At 47.3% G+C, this 25,468-nt stretch overlaps 1 protein-coding gene across 3 annotated transcripts in view; it reads left to right on the forward strand.

The window, feature by feature from the left end:
- SLC24A4 (solute carrier family 24 member 4) overlaps nt 1–25,468 on the forward strand; it is a 168,391-nt gene that overhangs the window by 26,957 nt on the left and 115,966 nt on the right. The window contains exon 1 of one of the 3 annotated variants that reach the window (XM_038544122.1): nt 22,571–22,807. The exons of the other annotated variants lie outside the window; for them this stretch is intronic. Coding sequence (XP_038400050.1) covers nt 22,702–22,807 — 106 coding nt within the window. The 5' untranslated portion in view covers nt 22,571–22,701. Of the gene's footprint in view, nt 1–22,570; nt 22,808–25,468 lie in introns of those variants that run through there. 3 annotated transcript variants of the gene reach the window in all.

The following is a 25,468-nucleotide window of genomic DNA, read 5'->3' on the forward strand; positions in this document are numbered from 1 at the left end:
TGGCAATGCTGGGTCATGAGGATTATAGAAACTAATAGAATCGAACGAACAGAACGCACATCACGGGGCACAGTGCTGGGCATGTAGGGCGTGCCCAGGAGACTGTCATGGCACGGGCTGCATCCCCCTCTCGACGAGGCCTTGGTGGTCCCATGATATGGGGTGATGTCCAGACTCTGCAGCAGGACACGTTTCAGTTCTCTCTGGGATCGGACTCCTCTCCCCTCATGTCCATTGCCTCCCTGATGACCCAGGTGAGCTGGTCACTCACATGTGTTGGAGCTACTTGTTCTTGAGGACTGGACACTCAGTAGTGCAGAGAAAGCACTCTTGGTGCCGAATGGACCTTCCCCAGGCCATCTGCGGCTGCCTGCAACCAGTGTGGACGCTGACTCTAGGGGGAATCTCTACATGTTGGGCCCAGTGACATTGCTTCTTTTGGGTTTTACCCCCTCTTATTTCTCGCTTTGGTGAGTATCCATCGGATAACGACATTCTCCCTTCCAGATTGTTAGTACCTTTCTGTGTTTGAGACTTAGGGCCATCTCATCGACACAGCTGAACCAAATGTTACAGCCCAACTTGGGAGGTTAAGATCGTCTCCCACCCGATTGTCTCCCTGGACTGGGATCTCCAAGGAGCAGTTCTTCTAAGCTCAGTAAAGATCCACATAGAAAAGTTGGTTGTAAGAAGGAATCGAAAATCCTGGTGTAAAGCCGGAAATTGGTCAGCATGATTACATTTCACTTAGGAGGCACGCCCAGGTGGCTCAGTGGTTAAGCGTTTACCTCCGGCTCAGGGCGTGATCCCAGGGTCCTGGGATCAAGTCCCACATTGGGCCCCCTGCAGGAAGCCTGCTTCTTCCTCTGCCTGTGTCTCTGCCTCTCTCTCTCTTTCTCTTATGGATAAATAAATAAAATTAAAAAATAATAAATTTCATTTAGGAAATGATTCAGAATACTGTGTATTTCAGGCATCTAAGAGACCTCCCTATGCAGAGAAATGTGTATCTTATTGGGTTTTTAAAAAAGATGTATTTATTTTAGAGTGGGGAGAGGCGGGAGGGGTGGAGAGAATCTTTAGCAGATTCCTTGCTGAGCTCAGAGCCTGCACGAAGCTTGATGTCAAGACCCCGAGATCATGACTGGAGCTGGAACCAAAAGTTGGACGCTTTACCAACTGTGCCACTGAGGTGCCCCAGGAAACGTGTGCCTTTTGTCCTTGGGAGAAGCACAGCCCACCTTCAAATGGTAGAGAAATTCTGAGGCAGGAACTCTGTGCTGTTGACCACACCATTTCTATAAGCACCGCGCCCTGCCTGACCCATTGGTATAACTATGAACTGGTCGACCCATGACTAGTCTGCGGAGTGCATTTTAGGAAATAACACTTTGATAAGACAGTTCATATGTATTTTAAAAGTAAGAGGGAAAGCCATGTAAGCATAACTGATTCTTCCTAAAATTTTGGCATATCTCCTGTAATTTTATTATACATGAGGGTTTTTTTAGACAGCTGATTGAAGTTTTATAACTTGTTTTTTTTCCACTTAGCATTTAATTTGTGAATAAACTTTGACTTATGTTTTAAAAGAATATTAAAATTAAAAAAAAATTTTGACCATATTCACCTGTTTCCCTCATCCCTCATCCCCTGCCTCTGGCAGCCACCACCAGTCTGTTCTTTGTATCTGTGACCTTGTTTTTAAAATTCCACATGTAAATTAGACTATGAGGTATTTATCTTTCTCTATTTGATTTATTTCACTTGGCATAATGACCTAAAGGTCCATCTGGGTTGTCACAAATGGCAAGGTTTCATTCTTCCTTATGGCTGAGTAATACTCCATTGTATCTGTTATACTGCATTTTCCTATCCATTTATCCATTGATTGAGACTGGTGGTTTCCATGTCATGGCTATTGTAAACAATGCTGCTGTGAGAATGGGGTGCTGTGTCATGTAACATTCATGTTTTTGGGGCACCCGACTGAGGTCTGCCTTCGGTTCAGGTCATGATTTCAGAGTCCTGGGATCGAGCCCCACCCTGGGCTCCCTGCTCAGCTGGGCATCTGCTTCTCCCTCTCCCTCTGCCCTGCCCCCTGCTCGTTTTCTCTCTCCTTCTCTCTGTCTCTCTCGAATAAATAAATAATCTTCAAAAACAATGAACTTTGTGTTTTTACATTCTCTACATAAATACCCAGAAGTGAAATTGCTGGAGTATATGGTAGTTATTTTTTATTTAAGAACCTCTACACTGTTATCTAGAATGGTTGCACCACTTTACAGTGCCCCAGAGTTCTCTCTCCTCTGCATCTTTGCCAGCACTTATTTCTTGTCTACTAGCCATTCTCATGGATGGGAGGTGGTATCGCAGTGTGGTTTTGATTTGCATTTCCCTGATGATGAGTGATGTGGAGCATCTTTTCATGTGTCTGTTGGACATCTGTTGTCTTCTTCGGAGAATTGTCTATTCAGGTCCTTGCCCATTTTTTTTTATTTTATAAATTTATTTTTTATTGGTGTTCAATTTGCCAACATAGAGAATAACACCCGGTGCTCATCCCATCAAGTGCCTCCCTCAGTGCCCATCACCCAGTCACCCCCACGCCCCGCCCACCTCCCCTTCCACCACCCCTTGTTCGTTTCCCAGAGTTAGGAGTTTCTCATGTTCTGTCTCCCTTTCTGATATTTCCCAATCATTTTTTTCTCCTTTCCCCTTTATTGCCTTTCACTATTTTTTATATTCACCAAATGAATGAGAACATATAATGTTTGTCCTTCTCTGAGTAACTTATTTCACTCAGCATAATACCCTCCAGTTCCATCCACATTGAAGCAAATGGTGGGTATTTGTCATTTCTAATGGCTGAGGAATATTCCATTGTATACATAAACCACATCTTCTTGATCCATTCATCTTTCGATGGACACCGAGGCACCTTCCACAGTTTGGCTATTGTGGCCATTGCTGCTATAAACTTCGGGGTGCAGGTCTCCCCACGTTTCACTGCATCTGTATCTTTGGGGTAAATCCCCAACAGTGCAATTGCTGGGTCGTAGGGCAGGTCTATTTTTAACTCTTTGAGGAACCTCCACACAGTTTTCCAGAGTGGCTGCACCAGTTCACATTCCCACCAACAGTGTAAGAGGGTTCCCTTTTCTCCGCATCCTCTCCAACATTTGTGGTTTCCTGCCTTGTTAATGTTCCCCATTCTCACTGGTGTGAGGTGGGATTTCATTGTGGTTTTGATTTGTGTTTCCCTGATGGCAAGTGATGCGGAGCATTTTCTCATGTGCGTGTTGGCCATGTCTATGTCTTCCTCTGTGAGATTTCTGTTCATGTCTTTTTCCCATTTCATGATTGGATTGTTTGTTTCTTTGCTGTTGAGTTGAATAAGTTCTTTATAGATCTTGGAAACTAGCCCTTTATCTGATATGTCATTTGCAAATATCTTCTCCCATTCTGTAGGTTGTCTTTGAGTTTTGTTGACTGTTTCCTTTGCTGTGCAAAAGCTTCTTATCTTGATGAAGTCCCAATAGTTTGTATCTTGCAAGAAGTTACTGTGGCCAAGTTCAGAAAGGGTGTTGCCTGTGTTCTCCTCTAGGATTTTGATGGAATCTTGACTCACATTTAGATCTTTCATCCATTTTGAGTTTATCTTTGTGAATGGTCCTTGCCCATTTTTTAATCAGATTTTTTTTTTGCTACTGAGTTATGTGAATTATCTTATATATTTTGGATATTAACCCCTAATCAGATATATGATTTGCAGACACTTTCTCCTATTTGCTAGGCTGCCCTTTCATTTTGTTGATGGTTCCCTTTGCTGTGTAAAAGCTTTTTAGTTTGATATTGTCCCACTTATTTTGGCTTTTGCTGCCTTTGCTTTTGGTGTCAGATTCAAAAATTCATCCCCAAGACCAATGCCAAGGAGCTTACCACCTGTTTTCTTGTAGGAGTTTCATAGTTTCGAGTCTTAAATTAGGTCTTTTTTCTTTTAAGATTTTATTTATTTATTTGAGAGAGAGAGAGAGAGAGAGAACACAAGAAGGGGGAGGGGCAGAGGGAGAAGCTGACTCCCTGCCGAGCAGACTCCCTGCCGAGCTCCCTGGGAGCTGAACTGGAGATTCCATCCCAGGACCCTTGGGATCATGACCTGAGCCGAAAGATGATACTTAACCGACTGAGCCACCCAAGAGCCCCTTAAATTCAGATCTTTTATCTTGAATTAATTTCTTGTTCATGATATGAGATAGTGGTCTAGCGTCATTCTTTTGCATGTGAGGCCGTCCAGTTTTCCCGACACCATTCACTGAATTTTCCCGACACCATTGAAGAGAATGTCCTTTCCCCACTGGCTCCTTTGTCATAAATTAATTGGCCATATGTGTGGGTTTATTTCTGGGATCTCTGTTCTATTCAGTTGATCTCTGTCTGTTTTTCTGCCAAAGGTTGCTTTGTATAATTGCATTATATCCTGAAAAGTAGCTACAGCATCAAGTAAACTATTGACTTAAGTCGTTAGATTTTAGGTGGTTTCTAACAGTTGCTGTCGTAAATAAAATGTGGAGATAAATGTCTTCTGTGAAAATGCTTTAAAAAATATTTACAATTGTTCCTTAAGATACTTTCCTGAAAACAGAATTACTTGGGCAGACTACACACATTTTTAAGACTTTGATCTATTAAGCTGCTTTCCACAAGATGCCAGTTTGCCATCTGTAGGATATAAAATTCTTTGTTTTTAAACAAACTTTGGTGACCCACTGTTAATTAGAAAATTCTATTACAAGGTGACTAATTGGTGCTATGAATGTTTTATATCCTTAGCATTAAACTTGTCAAAGTAAGACTATTGTTCAAGAACCATCTCAAGGTGCCTGAGTGGCTCAGTTGGTTAGGCAATCGATTCTTGATTTTGACTCAGGTCATGGTCTCAGGGTATGAGATCCAGCCCCACGGCAGCTCTGGGCTCTGTGGGGTGTCTGCTTGAGATTCTTTCCCTCTCTCTCTCTGTCTGGCCCTCCCCCCGACTCATGTGCACATGTGCTTTCTGTCTCAAGTAAATAAATCTTAACAAACAACCATTCTTTCTCATTTCAAGGTTTGCAACTTTTCTGTGAAGTAAATAACTGATATTTGTTCCTTACCTGTCTGGAGATTTTGTGCCTGTACAACAAATGTGTATCATGTACTTAAACAGATTATGGAAAGGCCTGTCCAGATACTGAGATTCGGCACGGCTGCTGGGTGGTGGGGGGTTGGCTCAGGGTGAGAACCCATAAGGGCTGGACCCCGGTGTGGGGGTGTACTCAGTGTTGGGGTGCCAAGTCCAGTCTAGTGTCTGAGGCCCCCCCTCAAAGAGTCTGTACATAGCTCCTTTTCCTGATCATAGTTGAGCTGATGAGAATAAGAGTTTATTTTTTCCAAGGCATCTACTTTGTAATAACTTCTTGAGGACCCCCTACCCCTAAACCAGGACTCCAGTACATTTATTCTATTTTATCCTTGCCAATATCCTGTGAGGGAGAAAATAATTATCCCTGTCTCAGTTCACGGATAAACTGATGCCCCGCTGGATGGGTGAGAAGGTGGCTCGTGGAAAAGGTGAGTGCTCACTTTCCGGACCGTCCATCATCTCCACTAGATCTGTGACCTTTGGAGGCTGCCCATCCTTGTATGTGTTATCCCAGCACACTGCCCATCCATCCAGTTCATGTCGTTTGCCATGGTGACCATCTAATGAGTGGAGTGGTAAGCTTGGCCCCGGGATCCGCTGTCCCTCCCTCCAACCTGCCCTGCTCCCGGATCAACGCGGACCCTCTTCATTTCTGTGGTACAAAGATCACCAGTGCCTGACGTGGCTGCGCAGTGTTCTCTTGCATGTCAGATGATAGGCCATTCTGTGTGTGAACGTAATTAGAATAAAGCAGTCGGGCCTTTTTAAGTACACATTTGAAGTGAAAGGGAACATTTTAATCTTCTAAAAAGACATGGTGTTGCCATGCTTCAGGCAAGCAGGCAAGCGCTGGCCTCAGCTTTCAGGTAGGAGGCGTCGAGATGGAAACAGCCACAAGTTCATGGCCAAAATCTGCCTGTGGCTGCTGAGTGGCCCAGGTTTTTCTACATTTGGCATCCTTCCCCACACACTTTCTCATCTTGGGGATGTTGACTGATTATGTAATAGAACATTTTTTGCTGAAGATAGCATTTGAAACTGCAAAAATGCTCCCTGTGCTATCTTAAAAATATTAAAAAAAAAAACAAAAAAAACCACCAACCCACCCAACGCAATGTTTGGCTTCTGACATTCTCCTTGGAAAATGTCAGGGGTAGAGGAGCAGGTGTGGGGCGGGAGGGGACTTGAGAAAGTAGAAGGAGAGGGCACAGCTTAATTTTTGTAAAACCTTGAGAATCTGAGCTGCGTGAATTTCTGGTTGTTAGGTCACTTTGTAAAAATAAAGCAAATGGAGGCTGAATCAAAAAGAAAAGAATGAAGGGCAAGATCTTTCAGAGGCAAGGGGAACTTGGATGTGTTCTCTCAACAAGTTTGGTCTTTGCCAGGTACTGGGGACAGCGATGAGCTCAGAGCCCTCGCCCTTGTGATGCTATGGTCTAGAGTGCAGAGGGAGAAAAACCATAGGCGGTGTGGTATTCAGTGGGAAAAATGAATCAGGGTGATAATTATTGGGGGGGTGGGCGGGGACTCAGAATGACACTTGAGTCAGGGGTGTCTGTAGTGGGGGTGGGCTTAGCTCAGTATTGACATGTGGTGTCCAAGTAGGAACAGGTGCCCAGCTGGTGGTTTGGTTGGAGATAGACCTGGAGAAATTGGGGCTGGGAGGTGGGGAGGGTTGTGGAGCAGGCAAAGACTAAGCCTTTGGGAAGTATCTTATTCTGAGGCCAGGAGGAGAACTGTGTGTAATTGCGGGCTCAAAGGTGCTCGGGAAGAATTTGTTGAAGTAATGAATGCTGGTAATGGCCTGAAGCGTGGGGCAGTTAGAGCAGGTGTGCTTCCCTGACTGCGATTTGGGTGCAAGGCCTGGCACTTTCCTGTCCTTGCCTGGCTGGGCTGAACTGGAAGCCTCGGGGCCTCCACTTCCCCATCCAACACCAGCCTGATTCGGGTGGCCCTGGAGTCTGACCTCAGGAGCCCCAGCAGGTGGAATTGACTCCCCTGAAACAGGATCTGGTCAGTGAGCTGATATGTGCATGCAGCCACTACACAGGTAGTGGCTTGGGTGGCTCCTGGTAGAGATAGCTTCTAGCTTCCAGGTCGATGGCAGTTTCACCTTCAAAATAAGGATGCTGTTTGCTACCATTGTGGCGGCTGCCCCAGGGGTGAGCCCCATGCTGTACCGGCCTCTGCTCTGGGGTCGACATGTTCTGCACAAAACCTTGTGTGGAATCAGTGTGCAGAGAGAGGCAGCAGCTCTAAGCTGAATCCATGACACCACTGATAGTCAGCAACCACTGGATACCTACTGTATTCCAGATGCCGGCCCAGGGGCTCCTTTCTCTGCAAGGAGCTCACAGGAAGGGGCTGCCGGCCTCACTGAATTTTTCTTGGCCAAGTTAATGATACTTGGAGGGGACTGGTTTTTAAGAACCAATAACAAAGAGGAGGAGCGAAGGAAACATTTGGAAGGGGAAACTTTCGTCGTGTTAGTCACTTGCCATTGGCCCCCTGGGCGGGTGCTGCAGGCATGTGGGAGCGTGAAGTCAGATGGCGCAGCCCCTCTGGCCTGGAGGATGAGCCCATCCCTGTCCGAATCTCCCAGGTGACGGTTACGGCCCTGAGGACAGAGGACAGGGCCGGCGCGGGGCTGAGCGCAGGTGGGCTGATGGAGCTTACCGCTGGCCGTGCATCAGATCCTGGGGCTGGCTGCGCATCTGGGCCTGCGTGCTGCCACCCTGCGTGCCCCAGTCACTGGGCCGCCGGCTCCTGGCCTGTGGCTGCTGTTTGCCTGGGGCCTCAGCGCATGGGGCACGTGACGATTCCACCCGTGTCGATGGCACAGATGGCAGGCCGCATTGCCCTCTGGCCCGGCATCCCCGAGTCCGTGACCACTCTTCTGAGAGTGCCCATTGTCCACGCCCCTTCTTTGATTGAAGTTTCCAGAAATCCTCATGGCCAGTCAAGGAAAAGACTTCTCAGCCTGGCATGTGGAGGCCCTGGCCATCCGGCCCCTGCTGCCCGGGTTTCCTGGCTTCACCTGCATGGGAGGATGCCCCCTGAACCCTGATGGTGTCACTCCTGTGTCCCTGCTTTCTCCTCCCCAACACAGCGTCCTTCCCAGCATCCTGTCAGCTGGCTCTGACCTCGTTCTTCAACATCCAATTTATTATTTTTTTTAAAGATTTTATTTATTTATTTGCGAGCAAGACAGGGAGAAGAGAGATTGAGATCAAGAGAAGATGGGGCAGGGGGCGAGGCAGGGGGAGAGGGAGACGCAGATGCCTCACTGAGCAGGGAGCCTGATGCGGGACTCGATCCCAGGACCCCAGGATTACATATGACCTGAGTCCCAAGGCAGACTCTGAGCTGCCCCCGACCCATCCATCCACATCCAACTTAAACAGCACTTCCCTGAATCTCTCCTGATGCCCTTGGGCAGAGTGAGTTACTCTGGTTTTTCACTACTGTGTTCATGACATAATTATTAACGGGTCACCTGTGTGTTACTATAAAGCTGCCTTTCTGGACACGTTGTGAGCTCCTTGGCTCCCCGCCCAGCACTGGCCAATGGTTGGTGGTTGGCAGGTGGTGGCCCCGCACTTCCACAGAATAGACTAGATCTGTGGCTGTCGGAGGGTACATCCTTAGGTGCCCCCGCTGCTGCCTCCGGGCACAGCTCTCTGAGAGGCCCCTGGGGCCCGAGAGCAGTGGGGAGGATGAGGGGGACAGGCAGGGCAGACTCACAAAGTAAAGAGTGGGAATCACTGCCCTCTGGGAGGAAGGGGGGAGAGGCAGGGAAAGCACAAACACTTATCCATAAACATATGGCAGGAAACAGGTGTATATACAGGACACCTGCAGGGCTTAGCGAGGAGCTTGGGGGACAATGGCGGGGGGCATGAGGAGGTAACCCTGGAGCTCACAGCCCAGGGAAATATAGCGGACTCCTGGCTTCCAGAGGCCTCCCCGTCATGGAGGCTGGAATTGCAGAAGCTGGGAAGGTCCCCGTGTGCACTTGCTGTTCCCTCCCCGGGTACACTTTCCCCTGGTCTTCGTACAGCTGCTGCCTCCTCAGATCTCTTGTCCCTGATCGCCCAGAGCTCAGAGCCACTCCATCTGCCTCTCCAACCCCCGAATGACAAATTGGTGACCAAGATAGTCACGGTTCCTGCTTGAGTGTATCCAGCAGCACCTCGAACGTTACGGGGCACGTGCTTGTTAAACGTATGTTGGCTGTAGCTGTTTCCCACCTCCTCCCCTGTGGGGCAGGCAGCCCACATACATGCCCTGTGGAGCCCTTTGTTCCTGCCTGGCACTTGCCTTATGCACGTGGGATGCACTGTTGTGCACTGTTTTCTTTTAAACTTGTCTGATTTCAGGGGTGCCCCGTGTGGCTCAGTCAGGTAAGCACTTGACTCGGTTTCAGAGCTGGTCATGATCTCAGGGTTGGGAGATCAAGCCCCACGTTGGCCCCACGTTGGCCTGGCCCCACGTTGGCCCTGTGTTGGGCGTGGAGTCTGCTTCAAGTTCTTTCTCCTCCTGCCCCTCCTCCCTGCCCCCTACTCTCTCTAAAAAAAAAACGAAAAACACAAAAAACTGGTCTGATTTAAGACTTGAGTGTAGGTAATAGGGGGTGAGTCCAGGGTGAATCTCCCCAAAGTCAAAGTTGCTATTTATATTCCTTTTATTTCTTAGTATCTGTCTAAATATGTTTAGCTGTTGTGTTGTTGTTTTTTTTTTTTTACAGTTTTTAATAACTGGTATAACTGCTCTTGTTGGCAGGATTATGAGCTTGTAGTGATAATAAATCTCACTTTATACTTTCCTGTGAGCTTGCAGAAGCATCATCTTTTTAGGGTTTTAGAACAACCCTGCAGCAGGTAGGAAAGGGGTGATTAATTCCCCTTCTTTTTCAACCCAAGGCTCAGAGAGCCTGAGTCACTTGCCCAGGGTTGCACAGCTGGTGAGCACCACCCTGGGACTAGACCCAGACCATCTTGTGCTGGGTTCAGGGTTTTCTCGGCCACTCTGCAAAAACCTCTTGCCTAGCTGTGGTTGAAGAATGCACTTTCCATTTGGCTTTGAGGTGTGACACATTACCAGGAGTGGAGCAAGACAGCAGCTAGATGTCCAGGGTGCCATCCCAAAATTGTGGGAGCAGTCTCTGTGTGTCCCCTCAGTGCCTTCTGATGCGGCCAAAAGAAGGACAAGGCACACCCAGACACCCAGGCCTTGCTCAGATGGAGGCTGGGATGTCTGTCCTCCGACCCTGATCATGATGAAGCAAGAGTACAACCAGGTGACTGTGCTCCGTGCTGTTGGTGGCTCGAGAGGGGGGGATTTTCCCATCCAGGGGCTACTGAGTGCTTGCCGGGCTCCGGGTGCTGCTCTAACGGATGTTGTGTTAACTCACAGACTCCTCCCAACATGCTGGAAGATGAAGGCAGAGCAAGGTCAAGTTTGCCCTGTGCCTTGATCAGAACCTACCCTGCAGGGAATGTTCGAGGGCTCAGAGTGGCACCACGATGCTATGCTCCATTTCCTGGTGTTTGTAATACCAAGCCTGGAGTCACCGGCTGCCTTGAGGGCAGGCCTTGAGGGTTGGGGCGCTTTGGGGGATGAGAAAACAGAAGAGGTGATATCACAGCGCAGGGAAAGTGGAGAAGGGCTGGCGAGTGCTGCCTATGGGTTGCAGGGTAGAGATGGAGCATTTGAGAGAAACAGAAGCCCTTGGGGAACTGTTGGTATATTTTTGAAAAAAGTTAAACACCTAATTCTCATGCAAATAGACTGCGAGCATGTGTCAGAGACTTACTGAACTCATTAATGAGGGAACTGGCAGCATGGTCAGGCTCACCCCGGGAAAGATCCAGGAGACACACCTTATTAGTGAAAGGATGCTAGAATCCAATTCCGAAGTGAGATAGGAAACCTGCCAACATCCCACAGGGCGATGAAAACCACCAATAGACAGAAACAGGTGGCAGTCAACTCATTCCCAACAAGTTAACCGCAAACTTGACAAAGTCTGAGCCACGAGGAGGAGGGAATTGTCAACATGATCTTCCTGGAGACATCATGTGACCTTTTTCCTCGGCAGGTTGGCTGATGCTTGTGTGTGACATGGACAGGACAGCTGACAGTCCACCTGCCTTTCTTTGGAGTTCTGGATGGTTATTTGCCTGGGTCTTTGGAGATGTCTGGGGAGAGGTTCCTTTGAATTTCCTGTGGTCGGTGGTTTTGGGACTTTATCTGTTGCTTCGATATTAAAGGGTGCAGACCCACCATTAAGGGTGGTGGGTTGAAAATGCACACCATCTTGGCTCCTTCCTGTTATGAGCTCACCCAGAAGGGTTTTTTAAAAGCTAAAATTCAGAGAGACAAGAAAGAGAAATGGAGTGTCTTGGAAGCTGGAAAACAGACATGTGAACAGGAAGTAAGTTGTCTTGGTGGGATGTGCCACCGATACAGGAGGGTCTAGAGGAGGTCGGGGAAGCAGTGCAGTATCCTCTCCACCCCTCTCCCGGATTTAGAACAGCCAGACTACCCTATCCTGTGGCAGAAAATCACTGTTTACTTCTTTAAAAGCATGACACTGTGTCCTTGGAGGAGAGGGATTAGGAGGAGGTTTGTATGCTGGATGGAGACCCACAGCTGGCCTCCCCTTCTGATTCAGATCCCCTTGGGGATTCAGATCAGTCCGAGAGGAAGCTTCTAAGGACCCTGACCTCTGTTTTTTTCCACATTTTTGCCAGCACTTGTTATTTCTTGTGTTTTTTATTTTAGCCACTCTGAAAGGTGTGGGGTGATATCTCATTGTGATTTTAATTTGCAATTCCCTAATGATGCGCGATGTAGAGCACCTTTTCATGTGTCTGTCGGCCATCTGGATGCCTGCTTTGGAACATGTCTATTCAGGTCCTTTGCCTATTTTTTTAATGGAATTATTTATTTATTTTGCTCTTGGGTTGTGTAAGTTGTCTATGTATTTTGGATATTACCAAAATACCCTTACCAGATGTATCATTTGCAAATATCTTCTCCAGTTGGTAGGTTGCCTTTTTGTTTTGTTGATGGATTCCTTTGCTGTGCAAAAGATTTTCACTTTGGTGTGGTCCCAAAGAAAACGGAAACATGAGCTTGAAAAGATGTATTCCCTGTTTGTGTTTACCGCAGCATCATTTACAATAGCTAAGATATGGAAGCAACCTGAGTGTCCGCTGATAGATGAGTGGATAAGGAAGGTGTGTATATACAATGGAATATTACTCAGAGCAGCCATAAAGAAGAATGAAATCTTGCCATGTGCAGCAACATGGATTGGGCTCGAGGGTATGATGCTAAGTGAAACAAGTGAGTCAAAGAAAGACAGATACCATATGATTTCACTCATATGTGGAATTTAAGAAACATAACAAATGAACAAACAAAAAAGCCAAAAAATAAACAAAAAACAGGCTCTGGAATACAGAGAGCAAAGTGGTGGCTGCCAGAGGGGAGACAGGTGGGGGGATGGGGAGATAAAGAGGATTAAGAGCACTCTTACCTTGATGAGCACTGAGAAAAATAAAGAATTGTTGAATCATAACACCTGACACTAATACAGCATTGTGTGTTAATTATACTTGAATGTTTAAAAATCACCCCAAAAAATAAAGACCGTGACCTCCAGAGGGTTGTGAGCCCAGGCAGCTGAGAATCACCCACCTCTCGGGGGAGCCTTGACTTTGCAAACTGAACAGAAGAAAAGCAATTTGGAGGCAACTGACCCTGTAAGGAGGGAGCCAGTGCATGTTCCTGGGATAAATGTAGACCTCACATTATCCATGTAGTATTCTTAGCAAGGTGTTGAGTGTCAGCATAAACACAAGGAAACCAACAGATCTCTTTGTGGAGTTAGTATATGAGAAACCAATGGGAGACTTCAAAGAGGTGAAGGAGGAAAAGGAAAATGTTGGTCCTCCCCCTCGGAGCAAAGGGGATGCGACCACTAAATGCAATGGTCGGGTCCAGGACTGGGAAAAAATATATTTGCAGAACACATTTTGGGGACAGCTTTGGAAATCCGAGTATGAGCCCTATGTGAGACAATGTTCTATCAAAAGATCAAATTCCTTAAGAGTCATAATGGAGTTGTGGGTATAGGAGCAGGGTCTCTCAACTTCGGTGTGGTTGAGGTTTTAGATAGATAATTATTTCCGGTGGAGGCTGAGCTGTTGTAGGTGTTTAGCAGCATCCCCGGTCTCTACCCACTGGATGCTGGCAGCACACCCTACGTCTTGTCTTGAGACATGCCTCAGGAATGTCTCCAGATGTTGTCAAATATCTCTTTGGTCAGGGAGGGGCTGAAATCACTCTTGGTAAGACCCCATGGAATGGAGGAGAATATTTTTGTTCTAAGGAAAAAGGTACTGGAGCATTTAGGGCAGAATTTTAGGGCATCTGTAATTTACTTGTAAATGGTTTAGCAAAACAAATGTATAGTATGGAGAAAGTGAACATGGCAAATATGAATCGGTCAATAGGTGTAAAGGGAACATGGACATTCATTGTATGTGTTATTGAGGTATAGCTGGCACACAGGGTTATTAGTTTCAGGTGGACAGCGTAGTGGTTCCATAATTCTGTACATGGCTCAGTGTTCACCATGGGAAGTGGAGTTACCATCTGTCACCTCACAAGGCTGTTACATGATTATGGGCTATATTCCCTTTACATCCCCGTGACTTATTTATTTTATAACTGGAAGTGTGTACCTTTTAACCTCTGTCACCTGTTTTATTCATTCTCCCTGTACCACCACCCACCCACACACACCCTGCAACCGCATGTTCTTTGAATTTATGAGACTGTTTCTATTGGTTGTTTTGTTCATTTGTTTTTGAGATTCCACATAGAGGTGAAACCATATAAGTCTTTCTCTGACGTATTTTGTTTAGCATTTACCCTCTATGTCCATTTGTCCTGAATGGCAAGATTTCATTGTTTGTGGCTGAGTAATATTCCACTGTCTGTATGTACCACATCTTCTTTATCCATTCATCTTTTGGCGGGTTCTTAGGTTGCTTTCCTATCTTGGCTATTGTGAATAATGCTGCAGTAAACATAGGGGTGCATTTTTCTTTCCAAATTAGTATTTTGTATGTTTTTTGAGGAAATACTCAACATTAAAATTACTAAATCATATGGTATTTCTATTTTTAATTTTTTAAGGAACCTCCATAGTGGCTGCAGCAACTTACATTCCCACCAACAGTGCACGAACATTCTTTTTTCTCTACCCCCTTGCTCATGCTTATTATTTCTTATCTTTTTGGTATTAGTTAACCATCCTGACTGGTGTGAGGTAGTATCTCATTGTTGTTTTGATTTGCATTTCCTTATGATGAGTGATGTTGAGCATCTTTCCATGTATCTGTTAGCCATCCATGAATCTCCTTTGGAAAAATGTCTATTCAGATTTTCTGCCTCTTTTTTTTCATTGAAATATTTGGGGTTATTTGGTGTTGAGTTGTATGAGTTCTTTATATAAAGGGCTATTAGCCCTTTATCAGTTACATTATTTGCAAATATCGTCTCCCATTTGGTAGGTTGCCTTTACATTTCATTGATTGTTTCTTTCACTGTGCAAAAGCATTTTAGTTTGATGTTGTTTCTCAGTAGTTTGTTTTTGCTTTTGTCTCCCTTGTGTGAGGAGACAGATCCAGAAAAAAAGTTGCTAAGGTTTATGTCTAAGAGATTACTACCTATATTTGCTTCTAGGAGTTTTATAGTTTCAGATCTTACATCTAAGTATTGAATTGATTTTGAGTTCATATTTTTTAAGGTGTAGGAAAGTGACCCAGTTTCATTCTTTAGTGTATTGCTGTCCAGTTTTCCCAACATCATTTATTGAAGGGATGGTCTTTTCCCCATTGCATGTCCTTGCCTCCTTTGCCATAGATTAATTGACCTTATGTGTGTGTGGATTTATTTCTGGGCTATTTATTCTGTTCTGTTGATCTCTGTATCTATTTTTGTGCTATCCCATATTGTTTTGATTACTATAGCTTTGTAGTGTTGCTTGAAATCTTGGATTGTGATACCTGTAGCTTTGTTCTTCTTAAGATTGCTTCAGCTATTCAGGGTCTTTTGTGGTTCTATACAAATTTTAAAATTGTTCTATTTCTGTGAAAAATGCTATTGTGATTTTAAAAGGAATTGCATCGAATATTTGGATTGCTTTGAGGAGTATAGACATTTTGACAATATTCTTCCAGTCTGTGAGCACGGCATATCTTTTCATTTATTTATATAGTCTTCAGGTTTTCTTCATCAGTGTCATAGTTTAATTGAGTCCTTCATTGGATTTTATTATTAGGTATTTTATTCTTTCTATTCTTGATGGGATTTTTAAATTTTTTCTTATTAACATTCTAAAATACAATACTTTTCTGTATATTATATATCTTGCAACTTTACTGGATTAATATACTCTAATAGTTTTTTGGTGGGGTCCTTAGAGTTTTCTATATATAATATCATGTCATCTGCAAACGGTGACAGGTTTACTTTTTCCTTACCAGTTTAGATGTCTTTTCTTTCCTGTGTGATTGCTGTGGCTGGGATTTCCAGTACTATGTGGAATAAAAGTGGCAAGAAGTGGACATTATTGTCTTGTTCCCAATCTTAGAGGAAAGCTTTTAGTTTAACAATGAGTATGATGTTAGCTGTGGGTTTGTCGTATATAGCCTCTCTTATGTCGTATATAGCCCTCTCTTATGTTGAAGTATGTTCCCTCTAAACCCATATTTAGTTTTTATCATGAATGGATGTTAAATTTTGTCAAGTGCCCTTTCTGTATCAATTGAGATGAATCATATAATTTTTGTTCTCCATTTTGTTAATGTGGTATATCACATTAATTTGTGGATATTATGCATCCCTGGAATAAATCATACTTGATTGTGGTAAAAGATCCTTTTAATGTGTTAAAAGGATCATTGAAAATGATTGGCCAAAATTTTGTTGAGGATTTTTGTAACTGTGTTCATCGGAGATATTGGTCTGTACTGTTTTTGTTTTTTGTAGTGTCTTTGTCTGGTTTTGCTATTGGGATAATGCTGGCCTCATAGGATGACTTTGGAAGTTTTCCTTTTTCTTGTATTAATAGTTTGGCAAGGATAGGTATTAAACATTTGGTAAAATTAAGCCGTGAATCCATCTGGTCCTGCACATCTGTTTCCTGGGAGTTTTTCCCATTACCAATTTCACTTAATTACTAGTAATCGGTCTGTTCAGAGTTTCTATTTTTTCCTGATTTAGTCTTAGAAGATTGTATGCTTCTAGAAATTTACCTGTTTCTTTTAGCTTGTTCACTTTGTTGGCATATAAGTTTTTCGTGGTAGTCTCTTGTAATCCTTCATAGTTCTGTGGTGTTGATTGTTACATCTCTTTCATTTCTCATTTTGAGACCTTTTTTGTTAATGAGTCTGGCTAAAAGTTCATTAATATTTGTCTTTTTAGAGAACCAATTCTTATTTTCATTTAACTTCTCTATTGTATTTTTAGTGTATTTTATTTCTACTCAAATATTTTCTATTTTTTTTCCTTCTGACTGGACTTTTTTTTTTTTTTTTTGCTTGTTCCTTTAGGTGTACATTTAGACTGTGGGTTTGAGATTTTTCTTGTTTCTAGAAGTAGGCCAGCATTGCTATAAACTTCCCTCTTGGAACTGCTTTTGCTGCATCCCAAAGATTTTGAGCTATTGTTTCCATTTTTATTTGTTTCCAGCTGTTTTTCAATGTCCTTCTGGAGTTTTTTTGATGCCTCATTGATTTCTCAGTAGCATGTTGTTTAGCCTCCACATGTTTGTGCTTTTCCCAGTTTTTTGCTTGTAATTGATTTCTAGTTTCATACCGTTGTGGTCAGAAAAGATGCTTAACACATTTAAATCTCCTTAAGTTTATTGCAACTTGTTTTGTGGCCTAACATGGGATCTCTTTTGGGGATTGTTCCATCATTGCTTTCTTTTAGCTTCTCTTTAGCTTTGAAAAGTCTCAAAGTAAGTTAATATTAAAAAGCTTACAAAAGAGAACCCATAGATTCACGTGCAGGTGAGGTGAAGAACTCAAAACATGGTTAAAAGAGAAAATTGAGAAAGTCTCCCAGATACAGAGCAAAGAGAAATTTAAGACAGAAGATGCCTGAATCTGCCACATATTAGCTGTGTGACTTTGGGAAAGTCTCTTCACCTCTGTGGATTCCATTTCTTTGCCTAGAAATACTTCTAGGATAAAACATGATTTTATTATAAACCAAAAAAAAAAAAAGTAATAAAACTAGAGAATAAGATCAGAATGTTAAAAAAAAAAAAAGATCAGAATGTTAAACATCAGAATAATATTCTAGAAAGATGGGACAAGAAGGAGGCTGAAATCATTAAAAAATTACTTCAAGAGCTTCTTGGAACTGAATTTCCAAATGAAAAGTATATTTAGGTCTTCAAAATGGATGAAAAGGGCCTCACTAAGGCTTATCATTGTGAACTTGTCCCTGGTGTTTAGAAAAATGTCTAAAAGTTTCCTAATGAAGAAGAAAGAGGTCACGTACAAAGGACCGAGACCAGAGCAGCTTCAGACTTGTTGCCAGCAGCACTGACTGCTAGAAGGCTGCAGAGGAATGCCTTGGAAATCCTGAAAGAGAGTTAATCTGGCCTGGAAATCTCTATCCTACGGAGCTCCTAATCAATTTTGAAGGCAGAATAAAGACATTTTCAGACATGCAGGGTCTCTTCCGTATCTCTGTTTCAGTGGATTTGCACACACACACTCTGAACTCAGGCCGTGTCTTATGAAGTGTACGTTTCAGGGGTCATGGCTATATCCTTAGACTGTTGCAGTCTGTGGCTGTGTGGATCCGGAACAGGCAGTGCTGTTGCAGAATCTGAGGATCCAGGGTGTAAGGATGACACGGAGGAAAACACAGGCCATGGTGTGTTTGTATAAATACATCATAGTAAAATAAAAATTTGAGGCTGTGGCAGCCAGGGCAGGCTCTCCAGGTTCTGAGCAGTATCTTGACATGAATTAGGAGCAGTAATTAGGCTGGCACAAGTCAGTATGGGAGAGAGGGTCATCACAGGGAGAAGGGTGATGGTTTCCCGTGAGCCCCTGTGACTGTCTCCGAGTGTGCACAGCTCACTAGACAGACCCCACTTCTCACGGCCAAATAAATGAAAATAGCAGTGTTCAGGGGGCCCGTGACCTGCCTGGCTCTGACCTTGAGCAGCCGACTGCTTGCAGGTGTCTGTGACCCACAGCCTGAGGCTGACACGAGAGCGAGGAGGGCATGGGGCCCCTGGCGCTTCCGAGAGAGGGGCGGCTGATGGGTGGAGCTGCTTTAGGACTGGACTGCCTGTGCTTGCACACCTGGCCCTGAGACTCCCCGTTGCTGAGCTGGGATGTGACAGTGTCATATAAGCAGGAGTCTTGGAGTCCCTGTTTTGCAGCAAAGTGCACCCAGGCTTCCAGCGTCTGAGGATCTGGCCCACTCCCTTGGACCTTCCTCAGGCTCTCGGCCTTTCTGAACTTGCATTTCTCATCTGTAGAGTGGGAATGATATTGATTTAGATATCTCCAGATTTCAGAGACATGCTGAAACGTTGCCCCACACATCACATTTGCCAAGCCCTAGTGAAGAGAGGGGATCATGGGATCATTTATAAGAACAATAGACACTTGACAGGGAACAGAAGCTTTGGGAGACATGCCTTGCCTGGTTCCATAGCATGCTAGAGTGAGTAGAGAGGGTACCCGGGGGATCTCTGGCTTCCATCTAGGGGTCAGTGCCCCCGCTGTGGGGGCTGCAGGCCTGCCTTGCCACATTCGCCCCTCAGGTACCCTCTGTAGTCACTTATCAAATACCCTGAGTGCAGGTGTTCGGAGGCTCTGTGATAGTTATTCTTTCTCTCGTCCTTTTGTATATCCGAAAAATTCACCACTAAGAACAAGGAGGGGGAAGATCTGTCTCCATACCCAGTGGACTTTTAGGATGGGGACAGGGAACTCTGGAAAGAACACCCTTCACTTAGCACTATGTTTGTACCTGTTTAACCATGTTTATTTAGCATTTTCTTATTTGTAAAAAATATTTCCTTATGGGAGTGTCTGGGTGGCTCAGTTGGCTAAATGTCTGCCTTCAATTCAAGTCATGATCTCGGGTGCTGGTATCAAGCCCCGCATTGGGCTCCCTGCTCAGCGGGGAGCCTGCTTTTACCCTCTGTTTGTTCCTCCCCCTGCTCATGCCCTCTCTCAAAAAAAAAAATAAAATCTTTAAAAAAAATTTCATCATGGAAAATTTCAAAAATATAGAGATAATAGTATAACCCCTAATGTATCCCATCACTCAGATTCATGGCCAGTCCAGGAGGTTTTATCAGTACCCCTACCTTTCCTCTTCCTTTTTTTTTTTTTTTTTAAGATTTTTTTTTAATTTTTTTTTTAATTTTTATTTATTTATGACAGTCACACACAGAGAGAGAGAGAGGCAGAGACACAGGCAGAGGGAGAAGCAGGCTCCATGCACCGGGAGCCCGATGTGGGATTCGATCCCGGGTCTCCAGAATCGCGCCCTAGGCCAAAGGCAGGCGCCAAACTGCTGCGCCACCCAGGGATCCCTTTTTTTAAGATTTTATTTATTTATTCATGAGAGACACAGAGGGAGAGAGGCAGAGACACAGGCAGAGGGAGAAGCAGGCTCCATGCAGGGAGCCTGACATGGGACTCGATCCCCGGTCTCCAGGATCACTCCCTGGGCTGAAGGCAGCACTAAACTGCTGAGTTACCTGGGCTACCCTCACCTCTTCCTATAGGATTATTTTGAAGCAAATTCCTTACATCATGTGAGATATCGTTCATAAATAATTCAGCACACATCTCTGAAAGATTTTTTAAAATGACATCACTGCTACTATTGCACCTGGGAAATGATCTGTTTTTATTCTTCGTTCAAACCAGACCTGGGAAAAAGAGGCCCCAGCCAAAAGGCAGAGAGAAGACCAGAAAGTTCATTGCTTCTGTTCTTTCCTGGGTGCGGGTCCTGGAGAGGGAGGAGTGGTTGCAGGGACAGTCAGAAGGGTCTTTGACCGTGTTTGACTTTGACCCCACCTTTCCTGACCCAGGGAGGGCCACTGTGCCACGGTGAGCTCAGGGCTTAACACCCAGAAGGCCAGAAGGAGTGCTGGTGTCAGCTGAGTCCCTCCTAGGGGAGGAGCGCCACACGCCATTCTCTTCCAGGGGGGCAGGTGGTGTGTGGTTCCTGTGGAACAGAGACGACGGAGGCTTGGAGGCTCCTCAGGCAGTGAGTAACCATCCAGGATCAAACCCACGACCATTTTGAAGGGCCTGAGTCTGTCACAGGTTTCTTGGACAGCAGCGTGAAATCACAAGCTAATCTCCGTAGACAGAGGTGGTTTTGTGCAGGTGGGCCTCCCATGCCCAGGGCTTCTCTCAAGGTTCATGCCAAGTCCCTTGTTCCCAGTTTGCAGAGAGCTCAGGCATTCCGGTGACAGATGTCTCCTGCAACAGTCCCCCAGTCCTGCCGTTTCTTCCTTGACTCTCTCCATTGCCAGCTCTGGCCATGTTTTCTCATTATGCTCAGCATCTGGGAGTTGAGTCAGAATTTTAAATTTGTGCTCTCAATATATAGAGCCTTAAAAAATAGGACATGCCAACATCCTATAAACCAGAGTTAGGGGACCTTTAAACATTGGATGCAGTGTTTCGCAATTTGCTGGCTTGCCCTATTTTTGTTAATAGATCTTTAATTCTCTTTAAACATTTGCTCCTGTCTTTTGGTTTTATTAAATTTTGAAATGCACATGTATTTTTTGAGTCCTGTGGGTAACAAAATGTCAACAGATTATAGAGTACATTTTTGTTGTTGTTGTTGTTGTTGTTGCCGGTCAGCCCGTAGAGTCCTAACAACCCAGATCTGATTAGAAATGAGGTTACAATCCCCCGGACCCTACCCTAGACCTTCTGAGAATAAGGCACGGTAATGAGGGAAATTAAACCAATGATGATGTTCTCCTCAAATAGTTACATTTTACCAAAGCCTGTTCTGGGAACTGGATTTGATAGGATGAAATGTACTCCAGCCTCCATCCTGCCATCAGTGTGCTGAGCACTAGAGTAAGGTACATTCATGTTTGATCAAGAGAGGGTTTGGGTGATGCTACTTTGAATCCCCGCGGGTGGCTGGCATTTTTTTTTTCTTCTTCTTCTTCTTTTTTTTTTTTTTTATGTATTTATGATAGTCACAGAGAGAGAGAGAGAGGGGCAGAGACACAGGCAGAGGGAGAAGCAGGCTCCATGCACCGGGAGCCCGACGTGGGACTCGATCCCGGGTCTCCAGGATCGCACCCTGGGCCAAAGGCAGGCACCAAACAGCTGTGCCACCCAGGGATCCCCATTTTTTTTAAGTATTGAAGATGTGGCAAAATTGAAACCCCCATCCACTGCCAGTGGGAATCCCAAAGGAGGCAGCTGCTATGGAAAACAACTTGGGGGATTCTGAATAAGGTAAACTTCGAATTACCGTGTCACCCAGTACCTGCCCAATGGCATCGAAAACAAAGGCTCAGAGACCTGTACGAGGATGTTCCCAGGATGTATTTTCTCTGTCAAAGCCAGAGGTGGAAATGCTCACAGGCTGATGAACGGATGAAGAAACAGTGGTTTGTCCACACAGCAAAGCGTTCCTCAGCCGTAAGGAGGCACAGAGGAGATGCTGTCCCACGGAGAAGACTGGAAAATGTGGTGCCAAGTGAGAGAGGCCCCGTAGGGTAGGACTCCGTCATGTGGAGTTGTCCCTGATGGGCAACCCGTAGACCTCTAGACACTGTCAGCTGGTGGTTGTCGGAGGTTGTGAGGAGTAGCTGGTGAATAGGTAGGTGAGGAGTTTTATTTGGGAATGAGGAAACTGTTTTTGCAACTAGATGGGTAGGGGTGGCTGACAACCTTGTGAATGTGCTAAGTGCCAGCAAATCGTATGCTTTATTTTTATTATTTTTTTATTTTTAAAGTTTTGTTTATTCGTGAGACACACAGAGAGGCAGGAACACAGGCAGAGGGAGAAGCAGGCTCCCTGTGGGGACCTGATGGGGACTCGACCCCAGGACCCAAAGCCCAAGGCAGACACTCCACCACAGAGTCCCCAGGTGCCCCCGAATTGTGTGCTTTAGAACGGTGAACTTTCTGTTCTGTGTTTCACGTTATTTGAAGAGAGTGAGACGGTTTGTGTCCTTATAATGTACTTACTATTGTTTACTTGGCATGAGGCCAAGTAAGAAGGTCAGAGGGGATTTTTTTTAAATTTATTAATGAGAGACAGAGAGAGAGAGAGAGAGGCAGAGAAGCAGGCTCCATGCAGGGAGCCCGACGTGGGACTCATCCGGGGTGTCCAGGATCGCGCCCTGGGCTGCAGGCGGCGCTAACCCGCTGAGCCCCCCGCTGAGCCACCCGGGCTGCCCAGAGGGGATGTTTAAGGGCAGTGGTTCCAGCTGCTGTTTGGAGCCCTGCGGGAGACAATGGGCTCTGCGGGGCGGGGGGCTCAGGTCCTGCCCTCTGCAAGCTGCGTGGTCAGGTAGGTTCGCGCCCTCCCTCGGGCCCTCCGCAGTTACCCTCCTGTGCAGCCTGGAGCTCGGTAGTGCCCGCCCGCAGGGGCCCAGAGGACACGGAGCCTGGGTCGGCCCGGAGCCGGCTCGAGCGCAGGCTCGGGTTTTCTCTTGTGCAGAACGGGATGGCCGGGCCGGGACTTCTGCCGCAGGCGACAGCTCGACAGCTCGCTGGCGGCAGGTCCTCGGGCTGGGACCTGGGGTCCGGGGTGGCGAAGCCGCGACCGCCGGCCGCTCCCACCCGCCCCGGGACTCCCCCAGCCCCGGGGCCTCCCCCGCCTCTGCGCGGCCGCGCAGGAACCCCCGGCTGAGTCTGCCGCGCGCATCCGCATCCGCATCCGCATCCGCATCCGCATCCGCATCCGCATCCGCATGGGGCCGCGCGGGGCTGCGGGGCTGCGGGGCTGCGGGGCTGCGGGGCTGCGGGGCTGCGGGGCGTGTCCTGAGCGGCCAGAGCCCCCTCCCCGGCCGGCCCGGGGGCGCGCTCCTGGCCGGGTGGGTGCTGGGTCGGCGCCCGGGGGACCCAGTTGGAGGGGGAGGCCGCACCCCCGCGCTGCTGCCGGCTGAGCTCCGCCGTGGGCTCGTGGGCGCAGCCCCACCGCTCGGAGCACGGGGCGGCTGCGGCGGGAGGCCTGCCCCGGGCGGACCCGCGGACCCCCGGACCCCCGGACCCCCCGGCGGACCCTGCTCCGCGGCCTCCCGGAGACGTGGGCGGGGCGGCAGGGCGGGCCGTTGGGCGACAGGCAGCAGGTGCCGCCGCAGCCGGTTTGCCCCGGGAAGGGCAGAGGGAGGGCATGTGCGGTCAACCCCGGGTGTCCAGCTCCAGGCAGGGGGGGTCCTACAAGTAGGACACCGAGGGAGGAGGTTCCAGTGTGACCTGCTGCAGGCCGGCTAGGGGGATCCACCTCAAGGGTTGGGTGGACCTGCCGCCTGGTGTCCCTCTAGCCCCCCACCCCTCCCCTGGCATGGCCCTGGGGCCCCCCCCCGTCCCCATCCCCCCTCCCCCCATTCCCCCCTGCCACCCTGCCACCCAGTCCCCCACCCCTGTCACCACCACCACCACCATGCCCCCTCCCTGTCCCCGGCATCCCCCCACCCCGCCGGCCCCTGTCCCTGTCCCCACCCTCCCACTGCCCCATCCCCCATCCCTGTCACCCCTCTCTTCATCCCTGTCCCCCCATCCCCCCACCCCTTCCCCGTCCCCATCCCTGGCACTCCCTGCCCCGATGCCCTGTCCCTGTTATATGAGACTCTTCCACGTTGTTGTGGGGCGTTGATTTTTTCCCTTTGCTCTGTCACATTCCGTGGACCAGTAGATACAGGACTGGCTGGTCGTCCGTTCCCGGTCTGCGGGCACTTAGGGGGTGTGGAGCCAACTGGACGGTGCTGCGGAGAGTCTGAGCGCCGCCTTGGGGGACCCAGGCCTTCACCTTGGTGCCTGCAGCGGGGTAGGACGCTGTGCCCACCACGCCCCCAGCATCGTTCAGCCGGTGGTTGCCAGTCCAGCCGCGTGGCCTCCGGGAGCAGCGGGGGGTCCTTGTTCCTTCGCATCCTCACCTCCTGAGGTCCCTCCGGGCCCCCGAAGACGGCCGGCCCTGAGCGGGACCTGAGCTGACCTCAGAGTTGTTCGCTGCTCTGCCAAGTGAGGCGTCTTTGTCTGGTTTTCTATTAGTTTCTTTTCCTGATTTGTATCTGGGCAAGTCCTTTTGTCAGATATGGACTGTATCCCATTTTCACCCTTTCTGCTGTGTTTTGGGTGGAAGTTTTTAATTTTAGCAAGTTGCAGTGATGATGGCAGTGAAGTCAGGTCTTTACTGAAAGCGAAGTGGAGTGGCCTCTTGGAGGGACGACGCCTGGTCCCGTGGCTACTGTGGTGTTTAAGGGACTGGAATGTTCTCTGGTTTCATGAGTGCAGAAGGGAAACCGTGGATGTTGAGTCTGAGAACTGCTGTTTGGCAGGCCCCCGGTTCAGGGTCTGTACAGGGGGGCTGCCAGCCCGGCCTCTTGGGGTGTCCATGTTGTGCTCAAGATTGCGAATCTGAGAAACCACCAGGGAGCTGACACCGATGCAAGCACATGAGGGTTTATTTACAAGCTCGAGCTTGGGTCCAAATATACTCCACACAGCGGAGCAGGGGCTTGGACCCCGAAGTGGGTTACGGCTGGGTTTTTTATGGGCTGTCTAGGGGATTTTCAGAAGGGGTGGAGGAATTTTTTTTTTCCCAATATGGGGGCAAGGGTGGGGGAGTTTATTAAGATCTGATATGGGATTCCCTGCCGAGGACATTCTGCAGCAGTTTTTCCTATAAAGTTCAGCTCTTATTCACAGGGGCCTAAGATGGCTGTACTTGTGCTAATGCTAAACTTGAGGTGGGATGGCCTTAATTTTCTCGGCCTTCACAGTCCACAGGGCCCAGGTTGCTCACGTGGGCGAGAGAGCTCCAAAGAGGGATGTGAGTGCTGTTCTGGGAGGTTCTGCTCAGAGCCTGAAGGCAGAGGGGAGGCCCCAGAGCGGCCAGGGCACAGGGGGTCTGGGGGGCTGCTGGAATCCTCGAGGAGGGGCATCTGGCCTGAGCCTGGGTCAGGCTGGGAACACCTCACGTCTCCCCACCTCTTCCCATCCATGCCTG

This window comes from Canis lupus, chromosome 8 (genome assembly GCF_011100685.1).
Source record: "Canis lupus familiaris isolate Mischka breed German Shepherd chromosome 8, alternate assembly UU_Cfam_GSD_1.0, whole genome shotgun sequence".
Taxonomy (NCBI): Eukaryota; Metazoa; Chordata; class Mammalia; order Carnivora; family Canidae; genus Canis; species Canis lupus.